A 24972-nucleotide genomic window follows, 5' to 3' on the forward strand; every position below is an offset into this window, starting at 1 on the left:
GGCTGCAGCCAGCAGTAAGCCTGCTTTTAACGAGAAATTAATATTCACTGCTCCCCATGCCCATAGTCCCTTCCGCCTCTCGGCGCTGGCTTCAGTGCATTGAGGTCGGAGGTACTATGGGCGTGGGGAGCAGTGAATATTTGTTTCTCTTTAACAGTGGGCACAGTGGTTAGCCACAGCCGCTGGCTAGTGCTTGCTGTGACCTGCTGCTCCCTCACCTCCCCATCCACAGCAGGTACATCCGGATTATAAGACGCACCCCCCATTTTTCTTTAAACTTTTGGAGGAAAAAAGTGCATCTTATAGTCTGTTTTTTATTTATTGTTGTCATCTTACTGAACTGGAAATCCCACAATAAGCACACTGGGAGTCAAGCCCACTGATCAAATATTGATGACCTACACTATAGATAGAACATTCAATAGTAATTGCCATAAAAACACCAACCTTTTGTATGCTGTTTGTGGTTTTAGCTACATAGTTTGCTAAAGTCTGTAAATGTCCTTGCTTCTGGGCAGGCTATGGATGAAATGAATGGAACAGACCTGGAGGGTGAAGAAATTGAAATAGTACTAGCAAAACCCCCAGATAAAAAGAGAAAAGAGCGACAGGCTGCACGACAGGCGTCTCGTGGTACTTTGTGAGTATTTTAGCTAGCTCTACAATTCTTAAAGGGAATGAGTCATCAGGCAATGACCTATTGTTTACATCATTTTTTTTTGTTTGAAAAATATTTTTCTAAAATACTATTATGATCTATATTAAAAAACTAAAATAAAATATTTCATTTTTCATACTGGGGCTATTCTAGGCTTGTACATCTTGTATTATGAAATCAAAATGTACTTTAGCCAGCAATACACTTAGGCCAGGGTCACACTTCCGAGTGTGATGTAAGAAACTCGCACGAGTCTCTCGCATCAATACCCGGCACCCTGTCCAGAGTGCCGGCGGCAGTGCCGGGTATTGATGCGAGAGACTTGTGCGAGTTTCTTGCATTGCACTCGCAGTTGTGACCCCGGCCTTACTCAAATTCTTTCTTTTGTACTGAAGCATCTAATGAGTTTGTGCAAAGGTCATTGTGAAGAGGGGGGTCTTAGGGTCAGCTTTGACATCACGTATAGTGAGTGGTAGATTAGATGTCATCTGCTGTATATAGAGGTGTTGCCTGTCATGGTAATCTTGCTTGTGATTATACTGAGCCTTCGGAAAACTGTCTGAAGGGATAGGAAGTATGAGTATAGAATATCCCCAATGGCTAGTGTGAAAATTGCAATAATTACTGTTTTTATTTTACTACTAATCTTGATAGGAAGAAAAAAAATGCTGAAAATATAAAAATAAATTTGCAACATATAAAAGCATGATTTAGAGGTTGTCCAGTACCTTGTCCTGGTTATGGGTTTTACCATCAATGCTTAAGGATAATGTCCTTAAATATCTACATATACCTTTTCTCCCAAGTTTCATGTTGTTTTATGCCTCTTTGCTTCAATTCCTGTGCCCTGCACCAGATCTGTTCCTCCTCAGAATCTTCTTTTCCCTTATTACTACATTTGCCATCATTCCTTATGCTGGGCTGTAAGCCAGCAGTGAGCACAGACCTGTACCTGTGCCTAAACCCCACCCACCCCTCATGTCACACACATCCTCTGTGACCTCCTGTACTGCACTGCAGGGAATATTAGTAATGCCAAAGCACCATTTCATCAATTCAGAAGTGGCACATTTTGCTCTTGTTTTATTCCCACTTCTCCCACTGAGTATGGGTTTGTTTTATTGTAAAACTTTAAAATCCGCTATATGTATGGGTCTTTATATTTAGTGCTGTTTTATGGCTTTGTACCTGGGCTCCTGGTTCACAGAATTCTCTTTAGGCTGCTCTGCTTGATTAGCCTGTGAGTACTTACACCCTTGGTAAAGACCATAAAGAGGCCCATATCTTTGGAATCAGGTGGCAGATTTTAAAGCACCATTCCAGTTTTTTTTTTTTATTATTTTTATTGCACTGCTGAAGTGGTGCTTTAAATGTAAGTCCCTTGTCTCATACTCTCCTTTTGGCGTTTTCATCTCTTTTTGCTGCCACTCCAGTCCATCTCCAGCGAAAAGTGAGCTGTTTGCAGCTTCAGTGTTTCACGGAGTTTCATAGGGATCACTTTTCAGTACAAGTCCGAGAGCCTCTTTGAGGCCTTCTTCTGGCTCTCAGACTTGTAGTGAGGGCTTGTGACTTCTGGCCAGTCAGAAGCTTCTGTCACAATCAGATGGCGCCGAGGGACTGGAGCGGCACCAGAAAATGGTGAATGAGCCAGAGGGTGAATATATGTCCAGGGAAAGGGGACTTACGGTACATTTAAAGTGCCACTCCAGTGCTGAGGAAGGAAAGAACTGGAGTGGTGGTTTAAAAAAAACCCAAAAGATGAATAGATATGAATATTCAGGGTAGTAGCAAAGATGAAAGAAAAGCAAAAGCTGTGCAATTTTTGAGCTGGTGATACCAGAGCATTTTATGAGGACCCCTTCACTTTCAGGAGTTTTGGAAAAGGTAGCATCATTAACATATCAAAACTGCAAAAGCCAATGCATTTTTAAAATTAAGCTTTATATGCAGTAAATTGCAGTTAATTTTTGTTTATTTTTTTTCCAAATCTTTATCTTGTATTTTACTGCTTTTTAATCCCTTTTTTCGTTTTTGTTCTTTGCTCCCATTCTTTCCAGAACCATTACTTTTTTATTTTTCCGTCAATAGGGCCTATTTTTTGTGGGACGAGTTGTACTTTTAAACGATACCATTGGTTTTACCATGTCGTGTAACAGAAAACTGGAAAAAAATTCCAAAGTGCGGTGAAATTGCAAAAAAAAGTGCAATCCCGGTTTTTTTTTTTGGCTTTATTTGTTCACTAAATGCTAAAACTAACCTGCCATTATGATTCTCCAGGTCATACAAGTTCATAGATCAAAGAGAACCTAGACATGTTTGGTGTCTAAGTGGTAAATTTTTTTTCCAAACTTTGCTTAAAAAAAAACAAAACAGCGCAATTTTCCGATACCCGTAGCTTCTCCATTTTTCGTGATCTGGGGTCGGGTGAGGGCTTATTTTTTGCGTGCCGAGCTGGCGGTTTTAATGATACCACTTTTGTGCAGATACGTTCTTTTGATCGCCCACTATTGCATTTTAATGCAATTTTGTAGCGACCAAAAAAAACGTTTTGGCGTTTTGATTTTTTTTTCTCGCTACGCCGTTTAGCGATCAGGGTAATCCCCTTTTTTTTTTTTTTATTGATTGGGCGATTCTGAACGCGGCAATACCAAATGTGTGTAGGTTTGATTTTATTTTTTTATTTTTTTTTATTTTGATTTTGGCGAAAGGGGGGTGATTTGAACTTTTATATATATATATATATTTTTTTAATCGATTTTTATACTTTTAAACACTTTTTTTTTTTTTTTAACTTTTGGCATGCTTCAATAGCCAAGCCTATGCTAGAAGCATGCATTACTCGATCGCCTCTGCTACATAAAGGTGATGCACAGATCACCTCTATACAGCAGAATTACGGGCTTGCTATGAGCGTCGAGCACAGGGTGACGCTCATAGCAATCTGCCTTTAACCCCTTTACCCCCAAGGGTGGTTTGCACGTTAATGACCAGGCCAATTTTTACAATTCTGACCACTGTCCCTTTATGAGGTTATAACTCCGAAACGCTTCAACGGATCTTAGCGATTCTGAGATTGTTTTCTTGTAACATATTGTACTTCATGATAGTGCTAAAATTTCTTCGATATAACTTGCGTTTATTTGTGAAAAAAACGGAAATTTGGCGAAAATTTTGAAAATTTCACAATTTTCCAACTTTGAATTTTTATTCTGTTAAACCAGAGAGTTATGTGACACAATATAGTTAATAAATAACATTTCCCACATGTCTACTTTACATCAGCACAATTTTTGAAACAAACTTTTTTTTTTCAAGGAAGTTATAAGGGTTAAAATTTGACCAGCAATTTCTCATTTTTACAACCAAATTTACAAAACCATTTTTTTTAGGGACCACCTCACATTTGAAGTCATTTTGAAGGGTCTATATGGCAGAAAATACCCAAAAGCGACACCATTCTAAAAACTGCACCCCTCAAGGTGCTCAAAACCACATTCAAGAAGTTTATTAACCCTTCAGGTGATTCACAGCAGCAGAAGCAACATGGAAGGAAAAAATTAACATTTTACTTTTTAGTCACAAAAATGATCTTTCAGCAATAATCTTTTTAATTTCCCAAGGGTAAAAAGAGAAAATGGACCTCAAAAGTTGTTGTCCAATTTATCCTGAGTACGCTGATACCCCACATGTGAGGGGGAACCACTTTTTGGGCGCATGGCAGGGCTCAGAAGGAAAGGAGCGCCGTTTGACTTTTTCAAGCTAAATTTGGCTGGAATTGAGATCGGACGCCATGTCGCGTTTGGCGACCCCCTGATGTGCCTAAACAGTGGAAACCCCCCACAAGTGACCCTATTTTGGAAACTAGACCCCCTAAGGAACTTATCTAGATGTGTCATGAGCACTTTTATCCCCCAAGTGCTTCACGAAAGTTTATAACGCCCGGGCGTGAAAAAAAAAATTCCTATTTTTTCCACAAACATGATCGTTTAGTCCCCAATTTTTTATTTTCTCAAGGGTAAAAGGAGAAATTGGACCCCAAAAGTTGTTGTCCAATTTGTCCTGAGTACGCTGATACCCCATATGTGGGGGGGACCACTGTTTGGGCGCATGGCAGGGCTCAGAAGGAAAGGAGCGCCGTTTGACTTTTTCAAGCTAAATCTGGCTGGAATTGAGATCGGACGCCATGTCGCGTTTGGCGACCCCCTGATGTGCCTAAGCAGTGGAAACCTCCCACAAATGACCCCATTTTGGAAACTAGACCCCCTAAGGAACTTATCTAGATGTGTCATGAGCACTTTTATCCCCCAAGTGCTTCACGAAAGTTTATAACGCCCGGGCGTGAAAAAAAAAAATCCTATTTTTTCCACAAACATGATCGTTTAGTCCCCAATTTTTTATTTTCTCAAGGGTAAAAGGAGAAATTGGACCCCAAAAGTTGTTGTCCAATTTGTCCTGAGTACGCTGATACCCCATATGTGGGGGGGGACCACTGTGTGGGCGCATGGCAGGGCTCAGAAGGAAAGAAGCGCCGTTTGACTTTTTCAAGCTAAATTTGGCTGGAATTGAGATCGGACGCCATGTCGCGTTTGGCGACCCCCTGATGTGCCTAAACAGTGGAAACCCCCCACAAATGACCCCATTTTGGAAACTAGACCCCCTAAGGAACTTATCTAGATGTGTCATGAGCACTTTTATCCCCCAAGTGCTTCACGAAAGTTTATAACGCCCGGGCGTGAAAAAAAAAATTCCTATTTTTTCCACAAACATGATCGTTTAGTCCCCAATTTTTTATTTTCTCAAGGGTAAAAGGAGAAATTGGACCCCAAAAGTTGTTGTCCAATTTGTCCTGAGTACGCTGATACCCCATATGTGGGGGGGGGGGACCACTGTTTGGGCGCATGGCAGGGCTCAGAAGGAAAGGAGCGCCGTTTGACTTTTTCAAGCTAAATTTGGCTGGAATTGAGATCGGACGCCATGTCGCGTTTGGCGACCCCCTGATGTGCCTAAACAGTGGAAACCCCCCACAAATGACCCCATTTTGGAAACTAGACCCCCTAAGGAACTTATCTAGATGTGTCATGAGCACTTTTATCCCCCAAGTGCTTCACGAAAGTTTATAACGCCCGGGCGTGAAAAAAAAAATTCCTATTTTTTTCCACAAACATGATCGTTTAGTCCCCAATTTTTTATTTTCTCAAGGGTAAAAGGAGAAATTGGACCCCAAAAGTTGTTGTCCAATTTGTCCTGAGTACGCTGATACCCCATATGTGGGGGGGGACCACTGTGTGGGCGCATGGCAGGGCTCAGAAGGAAAGAAGCGCCGTTTGACTTTTTCAAGCTAAATTTGGCTGGAATTGAGATCGGACGCCATGTCGCGTTTGGCGACCCCCTGATGTGCCTAAACAGTGGAAACCCCCCACAAATGACCCCATTTTGGAAACTAGACCCCCTAAGGAACTTATCTAGATGTGTCATGAGCACTTTTATCCCCCAAGTGCTTCACGAAAGTTTATAACGCCCGGGCGTGAAAAAAAAAATTCCTATTTTTTCCACAAACATGATCGTTTAGTCCCCAATTTTTTATTTTCTCAAGGGTAAAAGGAGAAATTGGACCCCAAAAGTTGTTGTCCAATTTGTCCTAAGTACGCTGATACCCCATATGTGGGGGGGGGGGGACCACTGTTTGGGCGCATGGCAGGGCTCAGAAGGAAAGGAGCGCCGTTTGACTTTTTCAAGCTAAATTTGGCTGGAATTGAGATCGGACGCCATGTCGCGTTTGGCGACCCCCTGATGTGCCTAAACAGTGGAAACCCCCCACAAATGACCCCATTTTGGAAACTAGACCCCCTAAGGAACTTATCTAGATGTGTCATGAGCACTTTTATCCCCCAAGTGCTTCACGAAAGTTTATAACGCCCGGGCGTGAAAAAAAAAATTCCTATTTTTTCCACAAACATGATCGTTTAGTCCCCAATTTTTTATTTTCTCAAGGGTAAAAGGAGAAATTGGACCCCAAAAGTTGTTGTCCAATTTGTCCTGAGTACGCTGATACCCCATATGTGGGGGGGACCACTGTTTGGGCGCATGGCAGGGCTCAGAAGGAAAGGAGCGCCGTTTGACTTTTTCAAGCTAAATTTGGCTGGAATTGAGATCGGACGCCATGTCGCGTTTGGCGACCCCCTGATGTGCCTAAACAGTGGAAACCCCCCACAAATGACCCCATTTTTGAAACTAGACCCCCTAAGGAACTTATCTAGATGTGTCATGAGCACTTTTATCCCCCAAGTGCTTCACGAAAGTTTATAACGCCCGGGCGTGAAAAAAAAAATTCCTATTTTTTCCACAAACATGATCGTTTAGTCCCCAATTTTTTATTTTCTCAAGGGTAAAAGGAGAAATTGGACCCCAAAAGTTGTTGTCCAATTTGTCCTGAGTACGCTGATACCCCATATGTGGGGGGGACCACTGTTTGGGCGCATGGCAGGGCTCAGAAGGAAAGGAGCGCCGTTTGACTTTTTCAAGCTAACTTTGGCTGGAATTGAGATCGGACGCCATGTCGCGTTTGGCGACCCCCTGATGTGCCTAAACAGTGGAAACCCCCCACAAGTGACCCCATTTTGGAAACTAGACCCCCTAAGGAACTTATCTAGATGTGTCATGAGCACTTTTATCCCCCAAGTGCTTCACGAAAGTTTATAACGCCCTGGCGTGAAAAAAAAAATTCCTATTTTTTTCCACAAACATGATCGTTTAGTCCCCAATTTTTTATTTTCTCAAGGGTAAAAGGAGAAATTGGACCCCAAAAGTTGTTGTCCAATTTGTCCTGAGTACGCTGATACCCCATATTTGGGGGGAACCACTGTTTGGGCGCATGGCAGGGCTCAGAAGGAAAGGAGCGCCGTTTGACTTTTTCAAGCTAACTTTGGCTGGAATTGAGATCGGACGCCATGTCGCGTTTGGAGAGCCCATGATGTGCCTAAACAGTGGAAACCCCCCACAAGTGACCCCATTTTGGAAACTAGACCCTCTAAGGAACTTATCTAGTTGTGTGGTGAGAATTTTGAACCCCCACGTGCTTCACTAAAGTATATAATGCCCAGGCGTGAAAATAAAAAATCCTATTTTTTCCTACAAAAATGATATTTTAGTCCCCAATTTTTAATTTTCCCAAGGGTACCAGGAGAAATTGGACCCCAAAAGTTGTTGTCCAATTTGTCCTGAGTACGCTGATACCCCATATGTGGGGAGGAACTACTGTTTGGGCACACGTTGGGGCTCGAAAGGGAAGTAGTGACGTTTTGGAATGCAGACTTTGATGGAATGTTCTGCTGGCATCATGTTCCATTTGCAGAGCCCCTGATGTGACTAAACAGTAGAAACCCCCCACAAGTGACCCCATTTTGGAAACTGTACCCCCTAAGGAACTTATCTAGTTGTGTGGTGAGAATTTTGAACCCCCACGTGCTTCACTAAACTTTATAATGCCCAGGTGTGAAAATAAAAAATCCTATTTTTTCCCACAAAAATGATATTTTAGTCCCCAATTTTTAATTTTCCCAAGGGTACCAGGAGAAATTGGACCCCAAAAGTTGTTGTCCAATTTGTCCTGAGTACGCTGATACCCCATATGTGGGGAGGAACTACTGTTTGGGCACACGTTGGGGCTCGAAAGGGAAGTAGTGACGTTTTGGAATGCAGACTTTGATGGAATGTTCTGCTGGCATCATGTTCCATTTGCAGAGCCCCTGATGTGACTAAACAGTAGAAACCCCCCACAAGTGACCCCATTTTGGAAACTGTACCCCCTAAGGAACTTATCTAGGTGTTTGGTGAGAAATTTGAACCCCCACGTGCTTCACTAAAGTTTATAATGCCCAGGCGTGAAAATAAAAAATCCTATTTTTTCCCACAAAAATGATATTTTAGTCCCCAATTTTTAATTTTCCCAAAGGTAACAGGAGAAATTGGACATCAAAAGTTGTTGTCCAAATTGTCCTGATTACGCTGGTACGCCATATGTGGGAAAAAACTGTTTAGGCACACGTTGGGGCTCGAAAGGGAAGTTGTGACGTTTTGGAATGCAGAAATTGTCTGCGGTCGTCATGTTCCGTTTGCAGAGCCCCTGATGTGCCTAAACAGTAAAAAAAAACCCACAAGTGACATCATTTTGGAACCTAGACCCCCCCCCAAGGAACTTATCTAGATGTGCCCCCTTTTTGGAACTAATGTACGCTTTCTTGTAAAGTAAATTAGTAGTGCATGGAGGTGTGGTACAATCTGAAGCAATCCTTCATACACAGGCCAGGTTTTTCGGGGCAGGTGTCGCATTGATAAATGGTGTCCTTGCGTATTCCCCTTTTGTAACACACTCGGCACCTTTTTTGCGGCTTACCTTTTCTGCCGGTTGGCGGGACCACCCCCGGAAAATGCTGGCCTGGTACGATACGAGCACCTTCAGTTCCGGAAGTACTGGGGCCCTCTCCTTCCGGAGTACCAAATATCAGGGCCTTAACCACTACCTCCTGGAACTGAAGGTACGACGTATCGGTGTGGCGTGCACATCGTAACAGCAGGAAAGCGTTGAGCATTGCCATTTGTACGATGTGGACGGCCAACTTTTTGTACCACACCTTGGCCTTTCTCAAAGCACTGTATGGTTGGAGGAGTTGATCAGAGAGATCAACCCCCCCCCATGCTTTTGTTGTAGCCCAGTACACAGTCCGGTTTGCAGACCTGTGTAGAGGTACCCCGTACAGTGCTGAGGGCTCTGCCATCACCATGTATGGTGGTCAAGAGAAGGACATCCCTCTTGTCCTTGTACTTGACCACCAGCAGGTGGTCGCTACATTGGGCCTTGCTCTCACCTTTTCTGAGCATCTGCCGAAGTAGCGTCTTTGGGAGGCCTCTCTGATTTTTGCGCACAGTACCGCAGGCTGCGGTACCTCGCGCAGAGAGGGATTTGTAGAGTGGGATGCTGGTATAAAAGTTATCAGTATAGAGGTGATAACCTTTATCCAGCAGTGGGTGCACCAAATCCCACACGATCTTCCCACTCACTCCCAGGACAGGAGGACACTCAGGGGGTTCAATCCTGCTGTCCTTCCCTTCATACACTCTAAACCTGTGGATGTACCCTGAGGCACTCTCACACAGCTTGTAGAGTTTGATTCCGTACCTGGCCCTTTTGTTGGGCAGGTATTGACGGAATCCGAGCCGCCCCTTAAAATGGACCAAGGACTCATCCACGCAGATGTCCCTTTTGGGCACGTACACTTCAGAAAACTTTTTGTTGAAGTGTTCGATGACCGGCCGAACTTTGAACAGACGGTCAAAGTTGGGGTCATCTCGTGCGGGACACTGTGCATTATCGGAATAATGCAGGAATTTATGGATGGCCTCAAAACGTCTCCGAACCATGGCCATTCGGAATACTGGAGTGTTATATAAAACATCTACACTCCAATATTGCCGCATTTCTGGCTTCTTCACGATCCCCATGTGGAGGACCAGGCCCCAAAACTGCATCATTTCAACTGCGTCTACAGGAGACCAGTTGGAAAATGATGTACCGGGGTTTTGCTCCAAAAATTGACGAGCATACAAATTAGTTTGCTCCACCATGAGGTTAATAAAATCCTCAGAGAAAAAGACTTTGAAAAAGTCTGTTTCTGTGAGGCCCGTGGTGTCAAACTTGATTCCTGATTCTGCCACAAAATCAGGAATCAGTGGCTCGTAATTTTCGGGGGGCGAGGTCCATGTGGGTTCCGCAGTGGGGAGCGCTGGTTCAGGAGTGGTGGGGGCTGCCTCATCTTCTGTCCTGGGGCGTCTGCGTGGTGGTTCCGCAGGACCCGAGGAGGAAGAGGAGGAGGAGGAGGAAGAGGAGGAGGAGGAGGAAGATGATGAAGAATCAGAAAAGTGAAGAAAAGTGGGATCCTCTCCCTCGCTATCAGTGTCGGAGGCAAGGAAAGCATATGCCTCCTCCAATGAATAGCGCTGTTGGGACGAACGGGACGAGCGGGACATTTTTGTGTGAATATGGTGATTGGGTGCACTTTATTGATAACTGTATGTGTATGTGTGGGGGGATAGTGATTTGTGCAAACTTATCTGAAAAGAAAATGCTAAAAGGAGAAGAAAAACCTGTAAAAAAAAAAAAAAAAGGCAGGCACAAACTCTGATAAGAGAACTGCGTCACTTATCAAAGTTTGGCGGCTGCGGGATGTGTGTACGGAGGTTGCGCAAAAAGGCTGAAGGGAAAAAAGCGAGCGCGAGAGTTGATCGGTGAACTGCGTCACCAATCAACGCTCGGCGGCTGTTAAATGGGCGCACGGAAGGAGGTGCAAAGGGGGGTAAAAAGAGGGGGAAGGGAGATGGGGGTGGAAGTGGGGATTGGGCAGGGATCAGTGATCAAAACGTACGGTTGTAGTCAGGTGGCGCAAAAGGGGGGTGAAAAAAAAAAAAAGGAAAACGGCAGGCACAAACTCTGATAAGTGAACTGCGTCACTTATCAAACTTTGGCGGCTGCGGAATGTGTGTACGGAGTTGGCGCAACGGGGGTGAGGGAAAAAAAGCGAGCGCGAGCGTTGATCGGTGAACTGCGTCACCAATCAACGTTCGGCGGCTGTTAAATGGGCGCACGGAAGGAGGTGCAAAGGGGGGTAAAAAGAGGGGGAAGGGAGATGGGGGTGGAAGTGGGGATTGGGCAGGGATCAGTGATCAAAACGTACGGTTGTAGTCAGGTGGCGCAAAAGGGGGGTGAAAAAAAAAAAAGGAAAACGGCAGGCACAAACTCTGATAAGTGAACTGCGTCACTTATCAAACTTTGGCGGCTGCGGAATGTGTGTACGGAGTTGGCGCAACGGGGGCGAGGGAAAAAAAGCGAGCGCGAGCGTTGATCGGTGAACTGCGTCACCAATCAACGCTCGGCGGCTACTAAATGTGCGCACGGAGGCGGCACAAATGGGGGTGGAGGGGGTAAAAAGAGGGGGAAGGGGGGATTGGGGTGGATGAACGGGGATTGGGGTGGATGAACGGGGATTGGGGTGGATGAACGGGGATTGGGCAGGGATCAGGGATAAAACTTACGTTTAGTTGTCTTCTTTCTTTAGCAGGGATTGTGGTGCTACAGGCTGCTGTGGCACCACAATACCCAGCACGGCAGGGAGATCCAGGCACAAAATCCAGCAGGGAGATCCAGCAGTATGACCGCTCTGTAGGAATCCTCAGCTAGAATGAGGACCCTGCAGAGCGGTCATACACAGGTCAGGCAGGTGACACAGACAGGTCACAGAGCGGTCATGCTGCTGCTGTGACCTGTCATTGGTGGGATCGACCATAACATCGATCCCACCAATCAGAGCTTTCCTGGTGACCTGGCTGTGACCTGCCTAGGATCGGATCTGTTCGCGCCATCCTAGGCAGGTCACAGCCAGGTCACCTGCAGGGCACAGAGCGGTCACAGAGTGATCGCCGCTGCGCCCTGTGATTGGCGCGATCGACGATGACATCGATTGCGCCAATCGGCTCCTGCAGGCCCTGCTGGGCCTGCACTGTGTCCTATCCTAGGATCGGTGCTATTAGAGCACCGATCCACGCAGGTTCCGGCAGGGCACAGCGCGGTAATACCGCGCGGTGCCCTGCGATTGGCGCGATCGATGCGATCGGCGATCGCGCCAATCCGGGCTGTTCTTGCCGGTGCCTGGCGTTGCCAGGCACCGGACCTAGGATCGAGTACATCGGTACTCGATCCTAGCCTGTGACCTCATTGTTTCAGCCGCTCCGATTGGCTGAAACAATGAGAATGGCTGTGATTGGCTGTTCAGAATTGAACAGCCAATCACAGCGATCGAGAGGGCGGGTGGGCGGCGACAATGCCCTGGATGCCGAGGCCATCTCCCCCCAGGTGAGATGGCGTCGGAATTTTAATGCGATCACCGCGACTTAAGTCGCGGTATCGCATTAAAGGGCAGGACGTACTATCCCGTCAAGGGTCAGATAGGCCCAGGGCACCTCGACGGGATAGTACGTCCAAGGTCACAGAGGGGTTAACAACCATAGAGGTCTCAAGGAGACCCCTGGTTTGATGGCAATGCACCGCTGACCCCCGTTCACGTGACGGGGGTCAGCGGTGTGCGTACTTCCGGCTGCGCGGCTGGCAGCGCTTGTTAAATGCCGCTGTCTGAGTTTGACAGCGGCACTTAACTAGTTAATTGGTGTGGGCGGATCGCGATTCCGCTCGCGCCCATTGCGTGCACATGTCAGCTGTTAAAAACAGCTGACATGTTGCGGCTTTGAGGTGGGCTCACCGCCAGAGCCCACCTTAAAGCGGGAATACTGCCAGCTGACGTACTATTCCGTCAGCTGGCAGAAAGGGGTTAATTAGAAAAATTTGATATGTGCTGATAAGGCTATGTGCACACGTTGCGGCTTTACTGCAGATTCGCAGTGTTTTTTTCCGCGCAGAAACACTGCAGATCCACAAAGTGATTTATAGTACAATGTAAATCAATAGGTAAAAAAAATGCTGTGCTAACGGTGCAGAAAATTTAGCACAGGAAACTCAGCGGATTGAAAGAAGGAGCATGTCACTACTTTTGTGCGGATCTGCAGCTTTTCTGCACCCTTCCATTATAGAAATCCGCAGGGGTAAAAAAACCGCATGAAATTCGGACTGAATCCGCAGTAAATCCGCAGGAAAAACCCACAAAATACGCAAGAAAAACGCGTCAAATCTGCACCTGCGTTTTCTGCCAGGAGATGCAGATTTTGTGCAGAAAATTCTGCACCCAAATCTGCAACGTGTGCACATAGCCTAAGAGGGCTGCGGATGGCTGCATTCTTCCTCCCTGAAACTCCGCCTACTTCTGTATGCATCCTGCGTTTCCCTGCGCACCTATCTTTAACATTGGGTACGCAGGGACATGCGTTGTATGCGGATGCATCCGCATGCGACGATTTGACGTGTGCGGCGACTGCACGAAAACGCAAAATTTTGCATACCCCGCATACAACGCATGTCACTGCGTACCCAATGTTAAAGATGGGTGCGCAGGGAAACGCAGGAGGCATACAGAAGTAGGCGGAGTTTCAGGGAAGAAGAATGGAGGAAGTATGCAGCCTTCCTGAACGCAAATGTGAACCCGGCCTTAAAGTGAAGCTGTCAGGTGTTTGCTATGTAATCTGAAGATTGCATGCTGTAGGGGTTATTACACAGATTTCAGTGATGCCTCTCTTATCAAGCAAGTGCTTTTGTTTCCTTAGTGATTGTTTTAGCACCAGTAGCTCATCATTGCTGTGACTAGCTGGTCAGGTGAGCCCTGGTTCCAGACACCCCCTCCTGTGATAGGCAGTTCACTGTCTACGGACATTGTATATACAAAGTCTGGTGTGGGCAGGGACTGCTATCTCAGCTCTGCTTCATTGCTAAATGTAAAGGCTCTGTGTCAGAGCAGCTGCAGCCAGTAATCTAAGTGATATATTGTTGGATTCACCTGGTCTTTGCCTACGTATTAATGTAATCAAAAAGCACCACCATATGTTGTGGCCGAGAGCACTGTGTAGCAGCTCTCCCAAAATGATGAAAAGATATAAATTCAACTGGACCGCTCCAAATAGATACTAACAAAACAGAAAAATAGAGCAAAAATGTCCCAAACAACATCATAAAAGTATAAAGAGGTTCATTTATTGAGAAAATCACATACAAAAAGTCGTTTAAGGCCATGTTCACACTATGCGGTTTTTACTGCGGAACCGCGGCGATTTTGCCATGCAGGGTACAGTCCAATGTTACCCTATGGAAAACAGAAACCGCAGTGCACATGATGCGGAAAAACCCGAAAAAAAAAACGCGCAGAAAAAAAGGACCATGTCACTTCTTTGTGCAGAATCGCAGCGATTCTGCACTCATAGAAGTGCATTGATCCGCTTAATTCCCGCATGGGGCTGTGCACACCATGCGGGAAGTAAGCGGATAATGTGCGGGTTATACCCGGGGTGGAGGAGAGGAGACTCTCCTCCAGGCCCCGGGAACCATATTTGTATTAAAAAAAAAAAAAAAGAATAAAAATAAAAAATCATGTATACTCACCTCTGAAGTCTCAGCGCTGCACGCGGCCGTCCGGTCTCAGGTTTGCTCTGCGACCGGGACCTTCGGTGACGTCGCGGTCACATGACCGTGACGTCACCGAAGGTCCTGGTCGCACAGCATCTTTGGAACCGGACCGCCGCCTGCAGCGCCCAGGAGATCGGGATGTCGGAGGGTGAGTATATCATCATGATTTTATTTTTTTTAACATTACTATTGATGCTGCATATTGCTGCATATGCAGCATCAATAGTAGGGGTAAATCCCGCAGCGGAACCCGCAGGACAAACCGCGATAAATCTGCAGGGATAACCGCAGCGGGTTTGCCCTGCAGATTTATCAAATACGCTGCGGGAGAACCCGCAGAATAAAAAGCAATGTGTGAATGTGGCCTTAATATAACTAATATATATCAAGGAAATGTGACCGGAGGAGATCTGCAGATATGCAGGACTGAGGGAGAACAATACAATATACCCCAGGGAAGCAAATACTGTATCTAATGCACAAAAAAGAAAGATCTGCTCAAAACAACCCATAATACCTCAGTTAATTAGAAGCCAGTTCAGACCAAAAATATATCCAAAGGTGTGCTTACCCATTATTAGTCAGGGGTATATCCCCCACCTCGCCCCGCAGCCCCTGACGCGCGTTTCGCTTTTTAGCTATTTCAAAAGGGGGTTTACAACAAATGCATCTCTTTAGTTTATATATCCGGCAAACCGGAAGTGCAGCCGGCAAGCGGCTCAAGCGCACTGGTATCCAGGATGCGCCATCACCGCAGCCGTCATAGAGGAGCGCACATGTGGGCGGAAATCCACCACATGACTTCAAGTGATATGCGCACTCCTCATCCATTGATAGCTGCAGTAAGGACGGACCTCAAGGGCAAACAGCGCACGCGCGCACAGACGGCAACCAATTTAAAGAAGACCACAAGTGCGGCTATATCCAGCACAACACATTAAAGGACAAGGACCTCTTCCACAACACCTAAACCCCATAAAAATTATATACATTTGTGACCAGTGCTAAATATAACATTATAACAAAAATAACAAACATAATATAGAACACTGCTCCATAGTCATCTTTAGATATAAGTGACAATGGTACAAAATTGTGTGTATGACATCACAAATTATATAATCCATACAAGTGAGAAAAGAAAAGTGATTTAAGGAGATTTCCTCGTTTCTTAGAATCTCCACTTAGAACTAGAATATAGACGTAATTAAAGTGACCATAGTGCAAATGTTATATTAAAGTGACAATAGTGCAAATATTATATCTATTACTGCAAATTACATAACAGATATAAATAAAGTGACAGAGTGACATGAGAGATTTTCTTCATTTTCTAAAATTTCCATATCAGGGAAGATGAATCCATCCTGCGTCCTGACATCTAACACTGTGGCAACTTGGCATAATAAAAACAAAACTACAAAAGAGAAAGAGACAAAAATTAATGCATACAATATTAAAAATGATAGTGACCAGACTTGTTATAGAGAGAGGAGGGACTGATATATTTAATGTTATATATCTTGTTTTTAGATTCCACTTACAAGGGACGAAAAAGTGGTAGATATCAAAAAGAGGATAGATTAGCGCCAAGTCACAGGGAGGGAACTAAACTCAACTTCTCGTTAAGTCCCTTCGGGGCCATAGTATCAAGGGTGACAATCCATTTACATTCACGTTGCGCCAAAATTTTGGCCAAGTTGCCACCCCTGATACCTCCATGTATTTTGTCAATACCTTGTACCCTCAAGCCACTAAAATCGGATCCGTGACACACCCGTAAATGCTTCAGCAGTGTCTTCAAACTAGATATAGCCATCACCTCTTTCGAAACCTCAATATCCCGTACGTGTTCGCGTGTCCTAACCTTCAGTTCTCTAGACGTGAGACCCACGTAAATGAGGGAGCAGGGGCAAGTAGCGTAATAAACTACAAATGTAGCATTACACTAAATATATTCGTGAATTTTAAATTCCCTGCTCCCATCAGACGTTCTAAAAGTCCCACATCTCAGAATGTTAGGGCACGAGACACAAAAACCGCAGGGGAAGCAACCCTTTCTAGGGCTGCCCACATTAAAATGATTTTGTTTTTTTGCCACATAGTGACTCCTCACTAGATTCTTTTAAATTTCTTCCCCTACGCTGTGTCATTAATGGGAATTTAGTTAAATGCGGCGCCAAAGCAATGTCAGTATGTAGAATGGACCAATGTATATTTAGTATCTCACGGATCCGATCCCAGTGACAATTAGAGGTGGAGATGAATCGGACCTCGGATCCAGCATCAGAGCTGGATTTGTTAGATTGTATCAGCAAATCTTCTCTTCGTGATGACTTGGCCCGTCTATATCCTTCCCTGATGCACCGACAACAGTACCCCCTGGCTTCGAAACGCTCAGTCAGAATGGCTGACTGTCTCTCAAAGCGGGCGTCTGTAGAGCATACCCGCCTGTTCCTCAAGAACTGTCCAACTGGGATGGCCTTAATCACTGAGTAATTGTGTGCCGAGGAGGCATGTAACAAAAAGTTCACACATGTCTCCTTACGAAATAAGTCGGTGTCAATGGAGCCATCCTCGGCAACATGCACAGTCATATCCAAAAAATCAATTTTATTCAAATGCCATGTATATGTGAACTTCAAATTAAAAGTATTATCATTGAGCTCCTGCATAAATTTGGTTAGGCTGGTCTCGTCACCGTTCCAAATCATTAGGACATCATCAATGTAACGAAACCAGCCCACCACCGGGTCCGAGGCATGTGCCCTGTCGCCTTGGAAAATCCGCCTCTCCCAGTAGCCCAAAAACAGATTTGCATACGACGGGGCACATGCTGCGCCCATCACAGTACCCTGTGTCTGCAAATAAAACTTGTCCTTGAAAACAAAATAGTTGTGGGTCAAAAAAAAACTCAAGTAACTCCAAAACAAATTCAGAAAAATTACCATCCCAGTTGGTTGTCTCAAGGAAGAAGCGGGCCACCCTGAGCCCATCATCATGCCTGATAGATGTATATAATGACTCAACATTAATAGCTACCAGAATCATACCCGCCTCAAGAAACAGACCGTCAGCTCTCCTTAATACATCAGTCGTGCCAGAGACAATTGGCCGACCAGGTGGATTTAGCGCGTCCTTAGGCAGGAGATAGTGTAGCAACTTTGGGAAACTTGAGCAGAAGCCCATCCAGGACCTTTTTTGGAACCATACCTGACTCGCTGGCCAGTTACAAAATTGCCTTTCTCTTCCCCCTCTGGACGCCTTTCTCTCACCTCCCCCCCCCTGCCCGGACACCTTTCTGTTCCCCCTCTGGGCGCCTTTCTATTCCTCTCAAAAGTAGTGAAACTTAAATTATATTTAATGGGTATCAAATTGTATTATCCCATATTGTAAAACTATATCATTATCCTGTATGGTGAGTGCCTTAAGGAAAAAGTTATATATTATATGCCCGAACTGTTAGAGGCTGGAATAAACCGTTGCACTTATCCCTTGACTTTTTATGCTCAGTTCCCACGATGAGTGCTTTATGCTGCATATTTTTAATTACATGTCACAGTTGTAGCAAAGTGGATATAATAGAAATCTCATGCCCACTTTGCTTTTTTTTTATCGCTGCATAAACTGACCTGTAGTGTTTGTTTGAAATCTGCAATATATCAATTTCTCTTGTGGAATTTCCTCATAGAATTTGAATTAGATGTGGACAATCCATAGGTTAAAAACAAATGTTTTAGTGAGTTTTCTCCTCGGAACACAGTAAAAAGTATCACTTTTGTCAAAGCCCAATATTGGGAAATATCAAAAACAAAGCAGCTTTATTTAATATATGACATACAGAAAAGTGACAAATCATAGTGTTTACGTAAAAAAAAAAACCCCACACACAATGGAGGTAAACTAAATAAAATTAAAGCGGTTCTACTCCGAAATCCCAAGTTTTTATTTTTTTAGCTAATCTGTGCTGTATTTTAATATACAACACCCTGTGCGTTTTTTTTTTTTTGTTTCCACCTTTTCGCACCCAGTTTTACATGTGGTTCTTCCAGACCAGGTCTCTTACTGTGCTTTTTTTTTTTTTTTCTAAGCTAACAGCCAGACGTAGCCCTGCCCCAGTGTCCAGTCCCGCCCTCTGCCGGTCCACTACACATTCATTGGCTGTCGGTAATCTGCCCCCGCACTGATCGTTCCAGCATTGAAAGTGATGGAGGAGGAATCGGCTGCTGCACGACCTCACAATACACCCCTCGGCTACTGCACAACCTCACCATACTCACCTCGGCTGCTGTACGACCTCACCATACACACCTCGTCTGCTGCACGACCTCACCATACACACCTCGGCTGCTGCACAACCTCACTATACACACCTCGGCTGCTGCACGACCTCCCCATACACACCTCGGCTGCTGCACGACCTCCCCATACACACCTCGGCTGCTGCACGACCTCACCATACACACCTCGGCTGCTGCACGACCTCACCATACATACCTCGGCTGCTGCACGATCTCACCATACATACTTCGGCTGCTGCACGACCTCACTATACACACCTCGGCTGCTGCACGACCTCACCATACACACCTCGGCTGCTGCACGACCTCACCATACACACCTCGGCTGCTGCACGACCTCACCATACACACCTCGGCTGCTGCACGACCTCCCCATACACACCGCGGCTGCTGCACGACCTCACCATACACACCTCGGTTGCTGCACGACCTCACCATACACATGTCGGCTGCTGCACGACCTCACCATACACACCTCGGCTGCTGCACGACCTCCCCATACACACTTCGGCTGCTGCACGACCTCACCATACACACATCGGCTGCTGCACGGCCTCACCATACACACCTCGGCTGCTGCACGGCCTCACCATACACACCTCGGCTGCTGCACGGCCTCACCATACACACTTCGGCTGCTGCACGACTTCACCATACACACCTCGGCTGCTGCACGGCCTCACCATACACACTTCGGCTGCTGCACGGCCTCACCATACACACCTCGGCTGCTGCACGACCTCACCATACACACCTCGGCTCCTGCACGACCTCACCATACACACCTCGGCTGCTGCACGACCTCACCATACACATGTCGGCTGCTGCACGACCTCACCATAAACACCTCGGCTGCTGCACGACCTCACCATACACACCTCGGCTGCTGCACGACCTCACCATACACACCTCGGCTGCTGCACGGCCTCACCATACACACCTCGGCTGCTGCACGACCTCACCATACACACCTCGGCTGCTGCACGACCTCACCATACACACCTCGGCTGCTGCACGGCCTCACCCATACACACCTCGGCTGCTGCACGCCTCACCATACACACCTCGGCTGCTGCACGGCCTCACCATACACACTTCGGCTGCTGCACGACCTCACCATACACACCTCGGCTGCTGCACGACCTCACCATACACACGTCGGCTGCTGCACGGCCTCACCATACACACCTCGGCTGCTGCACGGCCTCACCATACACACCTCGGCTGCTGCACGACCTCACCATACACACCTCGGCTGCTGCACGACCTCACCATACACACCTCGGCTGCTGCACGCCTCACCATACACACCTCGGCTGCTGCACGGCCTCACCATACACACGTCGGCTGCTGCACGGCCTCACCATACACACCTCGGCTGCTGCACGGCCTCACCATACACACCTCGGCTGCTGCACGGCCTCACCATACACACCTCGGCTGCTGCACGGTCTCACCATACACACCTCGGCTGCTGCACGACCTCACCATACACACCTCGGCTGCTGCACGGCCTCACCATACACACCTCGGCTGCTGCACGCCTCACCATACACACCTCGGCTGCTGCACGGCCTCACCATACACACTTCGGCTGCTGCACGACCTCACCATACACACCTCGGCTGCTGCACGGCCTCACCATACACACCTCGGCTGCTGCACGGCCTCACCATACACACTTCGGCTGCTGCACGACCTCACCATACACACTTCGGCTGCTGCACGACCTCACCATACACACCTCCGCTGCTGCACGCCTCACCATACACACCTCGGCTGCTGCACGGCCTCACCATACACACTTCGGCTGCTGCACGACCTCACCATACACACCTCGGCTGCTGCACGACCTCACCATACACACCTCGGCTGCTGCACGGCCTCACCATACACACCTCGGCTGCTGCACGACCTCACCATACACACTTCGGCTGCTGCACGACCTAACCATACACACTTCGGCTGCTGCACGACCTCACCATACACTCTTCGGCTGCTGCACGGCCTCACCATACACACTTCGGCTGCTGCACGGCCTCACCATACACACTTCGGCTGCTGCACGGCCTCACCATACACACTTCGGCTGCTGCACGGCCTCACCATACACACCTCGGCTGCTGCACGACCTCACCATACACACCTCGGTTGCTGCACGACCTCACCATACACATGTCGGCTGCTGCACGACCTCACCATACACACCTCGGCTGCTGCACGACCTCCCCATACACACTTCGGCTGCTGCACGACCTCACCATACACACCTCGGCTGCTGCACGGCCTCACCATACACACCTCGGCTGCTGCACGGCCTCACCATACACACCTCGGCTGCTGCACGGCCTCACCATACACACTTCGGCTGCTGCACGACTTCACCATACACACCTCGGCTGCTGCACGGCCTCACCATACACACTTCGGCTGCTGCACGGCCTCACCATACACACCTCGGCTGCTGCACGACCTCACCATACACACCTCGGCTCCTGCACGACCTCACCATACACACCTCGGCTGCTGCACGACCTCACCATACACATGTCGGCTGCTGCACGACCTCACCATAAACACCTCGGCTGCTGCACGACCTCACCATACACACCTCGGCTGCTGCACGACCTCACCATACACACCTCGGCTGCTGCACGGCCTCACCATACACACCTCGGCTGCTGCACGACCTCACCATACACACCTCGGCTGCTGCACGACCTCACCATACACACCTCGGCTGCTGCACGGCCTCACCATACACACCTCGGCTGCTGCACGCCTCACCATACACACCTCGGCTGCTGCACGGCCTCACCATACACACTTCGGCTGCTGCACGACCTCACCATACACACTTCGGCTGCTGCACGACCTCACCATACACACGTCGGCTGCTGCACGGCCTCACCATACACACCTCGGCTGCTGCACGGCCTCACCATACACACCTCGGCTGCTGCACGACCTCACCATACACACCTCGGCTGCTGCACGACCTCACCATACACACCTCGGCTGCTGCACGCCTCACCATACACACCTCGGCTGCTGCACGGCCTCACCATACACACGTCGGCTGCTGCACGGCCTCACCATACACACCTCGGCTGCTGCACGGCCTCACCATACACACCTCGGCTGCTGCACGGCCTCACCATACACACCTCGGCTGCTGCACGGCCTCACCATACACACCTCGGCTGCTGCACGACCTCACCATACACACCTCGGCTGCTGCACGGCCTCACCATACACACCTCGGCTGCTGCACGCCTCACCATACACACCTCGGCTGCTGCACGGCCTCACCATACACACTTCGGCTGCTGCACGGCCTCACCATACACACCTCGGCTGCTGCACGGCCTCACCATACACACCTCGGCTGCTGCACGGCCTCACCATACACACTTCGGCTGCTGCACGACCTCACCATACACACTTCGGCTGCTGCACGACCTCACCATACACACCTCGGCTGCTGCACGCCTCACCATACACACCTCGGCTGCTGCACGGCCTCACCATACACACTTCGGCTGCTGCACGACCTCACCATACACACCTCGGCTGCTGCACGACCTCACCATACACACCTCGGCTGCTGCACGGCCTCACCATACACACTTCGGCTGCTGCACGACCTCACCATACACACCTCGGCTGCTGCACGACCTCACCATACACACCTCGGCTGCTGCACGGCCTCACCATACACACCTCGGCTGCTGCACGACCTCACCATACACACTTCGGCTGCTGCACGACCTAACCATACACACTTCGGCTGCTGCACGACCTCACCATACACTCTTCGGCTGCTGCACGACCTCACCATACACTCTTCGGCTGCTGCACGGCCTCACCATACACACTTCGGCTGCTGCACGGCCTCACCATACACACTTCGGCTGCTGCACGGCCTCACCATACACACTTCGGCTGCTGCACGGCCTCACCATACACACCTCGGCTGCTGCACGACCTCACCATACACACTTCGGCTGCTGCACGGCCTCACCATACACACTTCGGCTGCTGCACGGCCTCACCATACACACCTCGGCTGCTGCACGGCCTCACCATACACACTTCGGCTGCTGCACGGCCTCACCATACACACTTCGGCTGCTGCACGGCCTCACCATACACACTTCGGCTGCTGCACGGCCTCACCATACACACTTCGGCTGCTGCACGGCCTCACCATACACTCTTCGGCTGCTGCACGGCCTCACCATACACACTTCGGCTGCTGCACGGCCTCACCATACACACCTCGGCTGCTGCACGACCTCACCATACACACTTCGGCTGCTGCACGGCCTCACCATACACACTTCGGCTGCTGCACGGCCTCACCATACACACCTCGGCTGCTGCACGGCCTCACCATACACACTTCGGCTGCTGCACGGCCTCACCATACACACTTCGGCTGCTGCAAAACATCAGTAAGTGGCTGAATAATTTCAGTCTAGTATGCTTGGCTCCGAAACTCTGTTGATTTTCATAGAAAAACATACTTGAAAAGCTGCCAAGGACCAAGTTTACACATGAGACTGGTTGGAAAAGCAGGTCCCTGGGGCTTCCCAACCCGCTCCCCTTGCATGCCGGTCTCTACCGACTGCATTCTTACAGTAATGCCTATCCAATTTCATTACAAAGAATACTAGAATTCACAGTTTTTGCTCATCCAGCCTAAGGTAAAAATGTAGTTTTATTCACCCATGTCTTGGCTCCCAACTAGCTGAGCTTTGTCCAGCAATAAGAGTGCTCTTATTTGATTACTAACTGCATGTAAATTTTATATATAGAAACACACAGACTTCATATAATAGCATCAATAAGAGATCATATGATCATTGCCAGTAAATATTGTAAAATAAACACATTGCTGTATGGTGAATATGATCAAAAGTTAATAACCATACAGGTGTCACAGGTTAAATATAATCATGAAAAAAACCATTTCACCAATCAGCGGTTCGGAACATAATATGAATATAATATAAAGGGATGTCTAGAGTCAACCAGTGCGTGGTCTCTAACAGGAAAATGATGGGTGGGGGGCCCGGTTATACACCTCGTGCTGGTTGGCGTCCCTTTAAGTTGTATTCAGCTGGCTTTTTTTAAATTAATGATTACATTATATTTCACCTGTGACACTTGTATGGTCATTACATTTTGACAGTTTTAACTGTATATTGATCTTTACTGGCGATATGATATGATCACCTATTCATGCTTTTATATGCACTTATATACAGTAAGTCTTTCTATTATTGTGACGTCACTAATTAATCAATTGATCTGCTGTTTATATGCAAATACAATCATTCCTCTTTAATATCACTTGACAAAGACAGCTAGTTTGGAAATTCCTCATGAAAAATAAAAATTCTGTGCCTTACAGGCCTGAAATAGCCACACACTTAAGGGGTTAAAGGTGGTTTTGTTTCTTTACACGAGCGAGCGCTTTAACTACCTTTTTTTTTTCTTCAATAAACATGGTTATCTGTGTTTGTTGTTTATTGTCTCACATTGCGTTTAGGTAAAGGGAACCTATCCTCAAGATACAATACGCCTAACTAATGCCATGTGTGTATAGGCCTTTTAAGGCTTTTTTTTTTCCAAATGTTCCCCTTGTTTGTACTATTAAATTTGGAAGATTTCAGGAAGCTTCTGATGATATTGCAGTTCTATAGATTTTCGTATGGTCTGCCCTTTCTAAGGAGATTCCCTCGTGGAATGATGGTGCTTATGTAAAATCTCAGTAAAAGGTGGATTCTTTAGGACCACTGGATAGGTAGCTCTAGTGAGGGGAGGGCGCACAGTCCCCCCCACAGCTCCAGCCGAACACCTCCGAAGGAGGACAGAAACAGGAAAAGGGTGAA

The 24972-nt window shown here is 47.5% G+C and overlaps 1 protein-coding gene across 1 annotated transcript in view; it reads left to right on the plus strand.

The window, feature by feature from the left end:
* LOC138669931 (heterogeneous nuclear ribonucleoprotein R) overlaps nucleotides 1-24972 on the plus strand; it is a 154204-nt gene that overhangs the window by 105290 nt on the left and 23942 nt on the right. Inside the window, exon 8 of the mRNA XM_069756803.1 lies at nucleotides 519-640. Coding sequence (XP_069612904.1) covers nucleotides 519-640 — 122 coding nt within the window. The remainder of the gene's footprint in view (nucleotides 1-518; nucleotides 641-24972) is intronic.

Source organism: Ranitomeya imitator, chromosome 3 (assembly GCF_032444005.1).
Source record: "Ranitomeya imitator isolate aRanImi1 chromosome 3, aRanImi1.pri, whole genome shotgun sequence".
Lineage (NCBI taxonomy): Eukaryota > Metazoa > Chordata > Amphibia > Anura > Dendrobatidae > Ranitomeya > Ranitomeya imitator.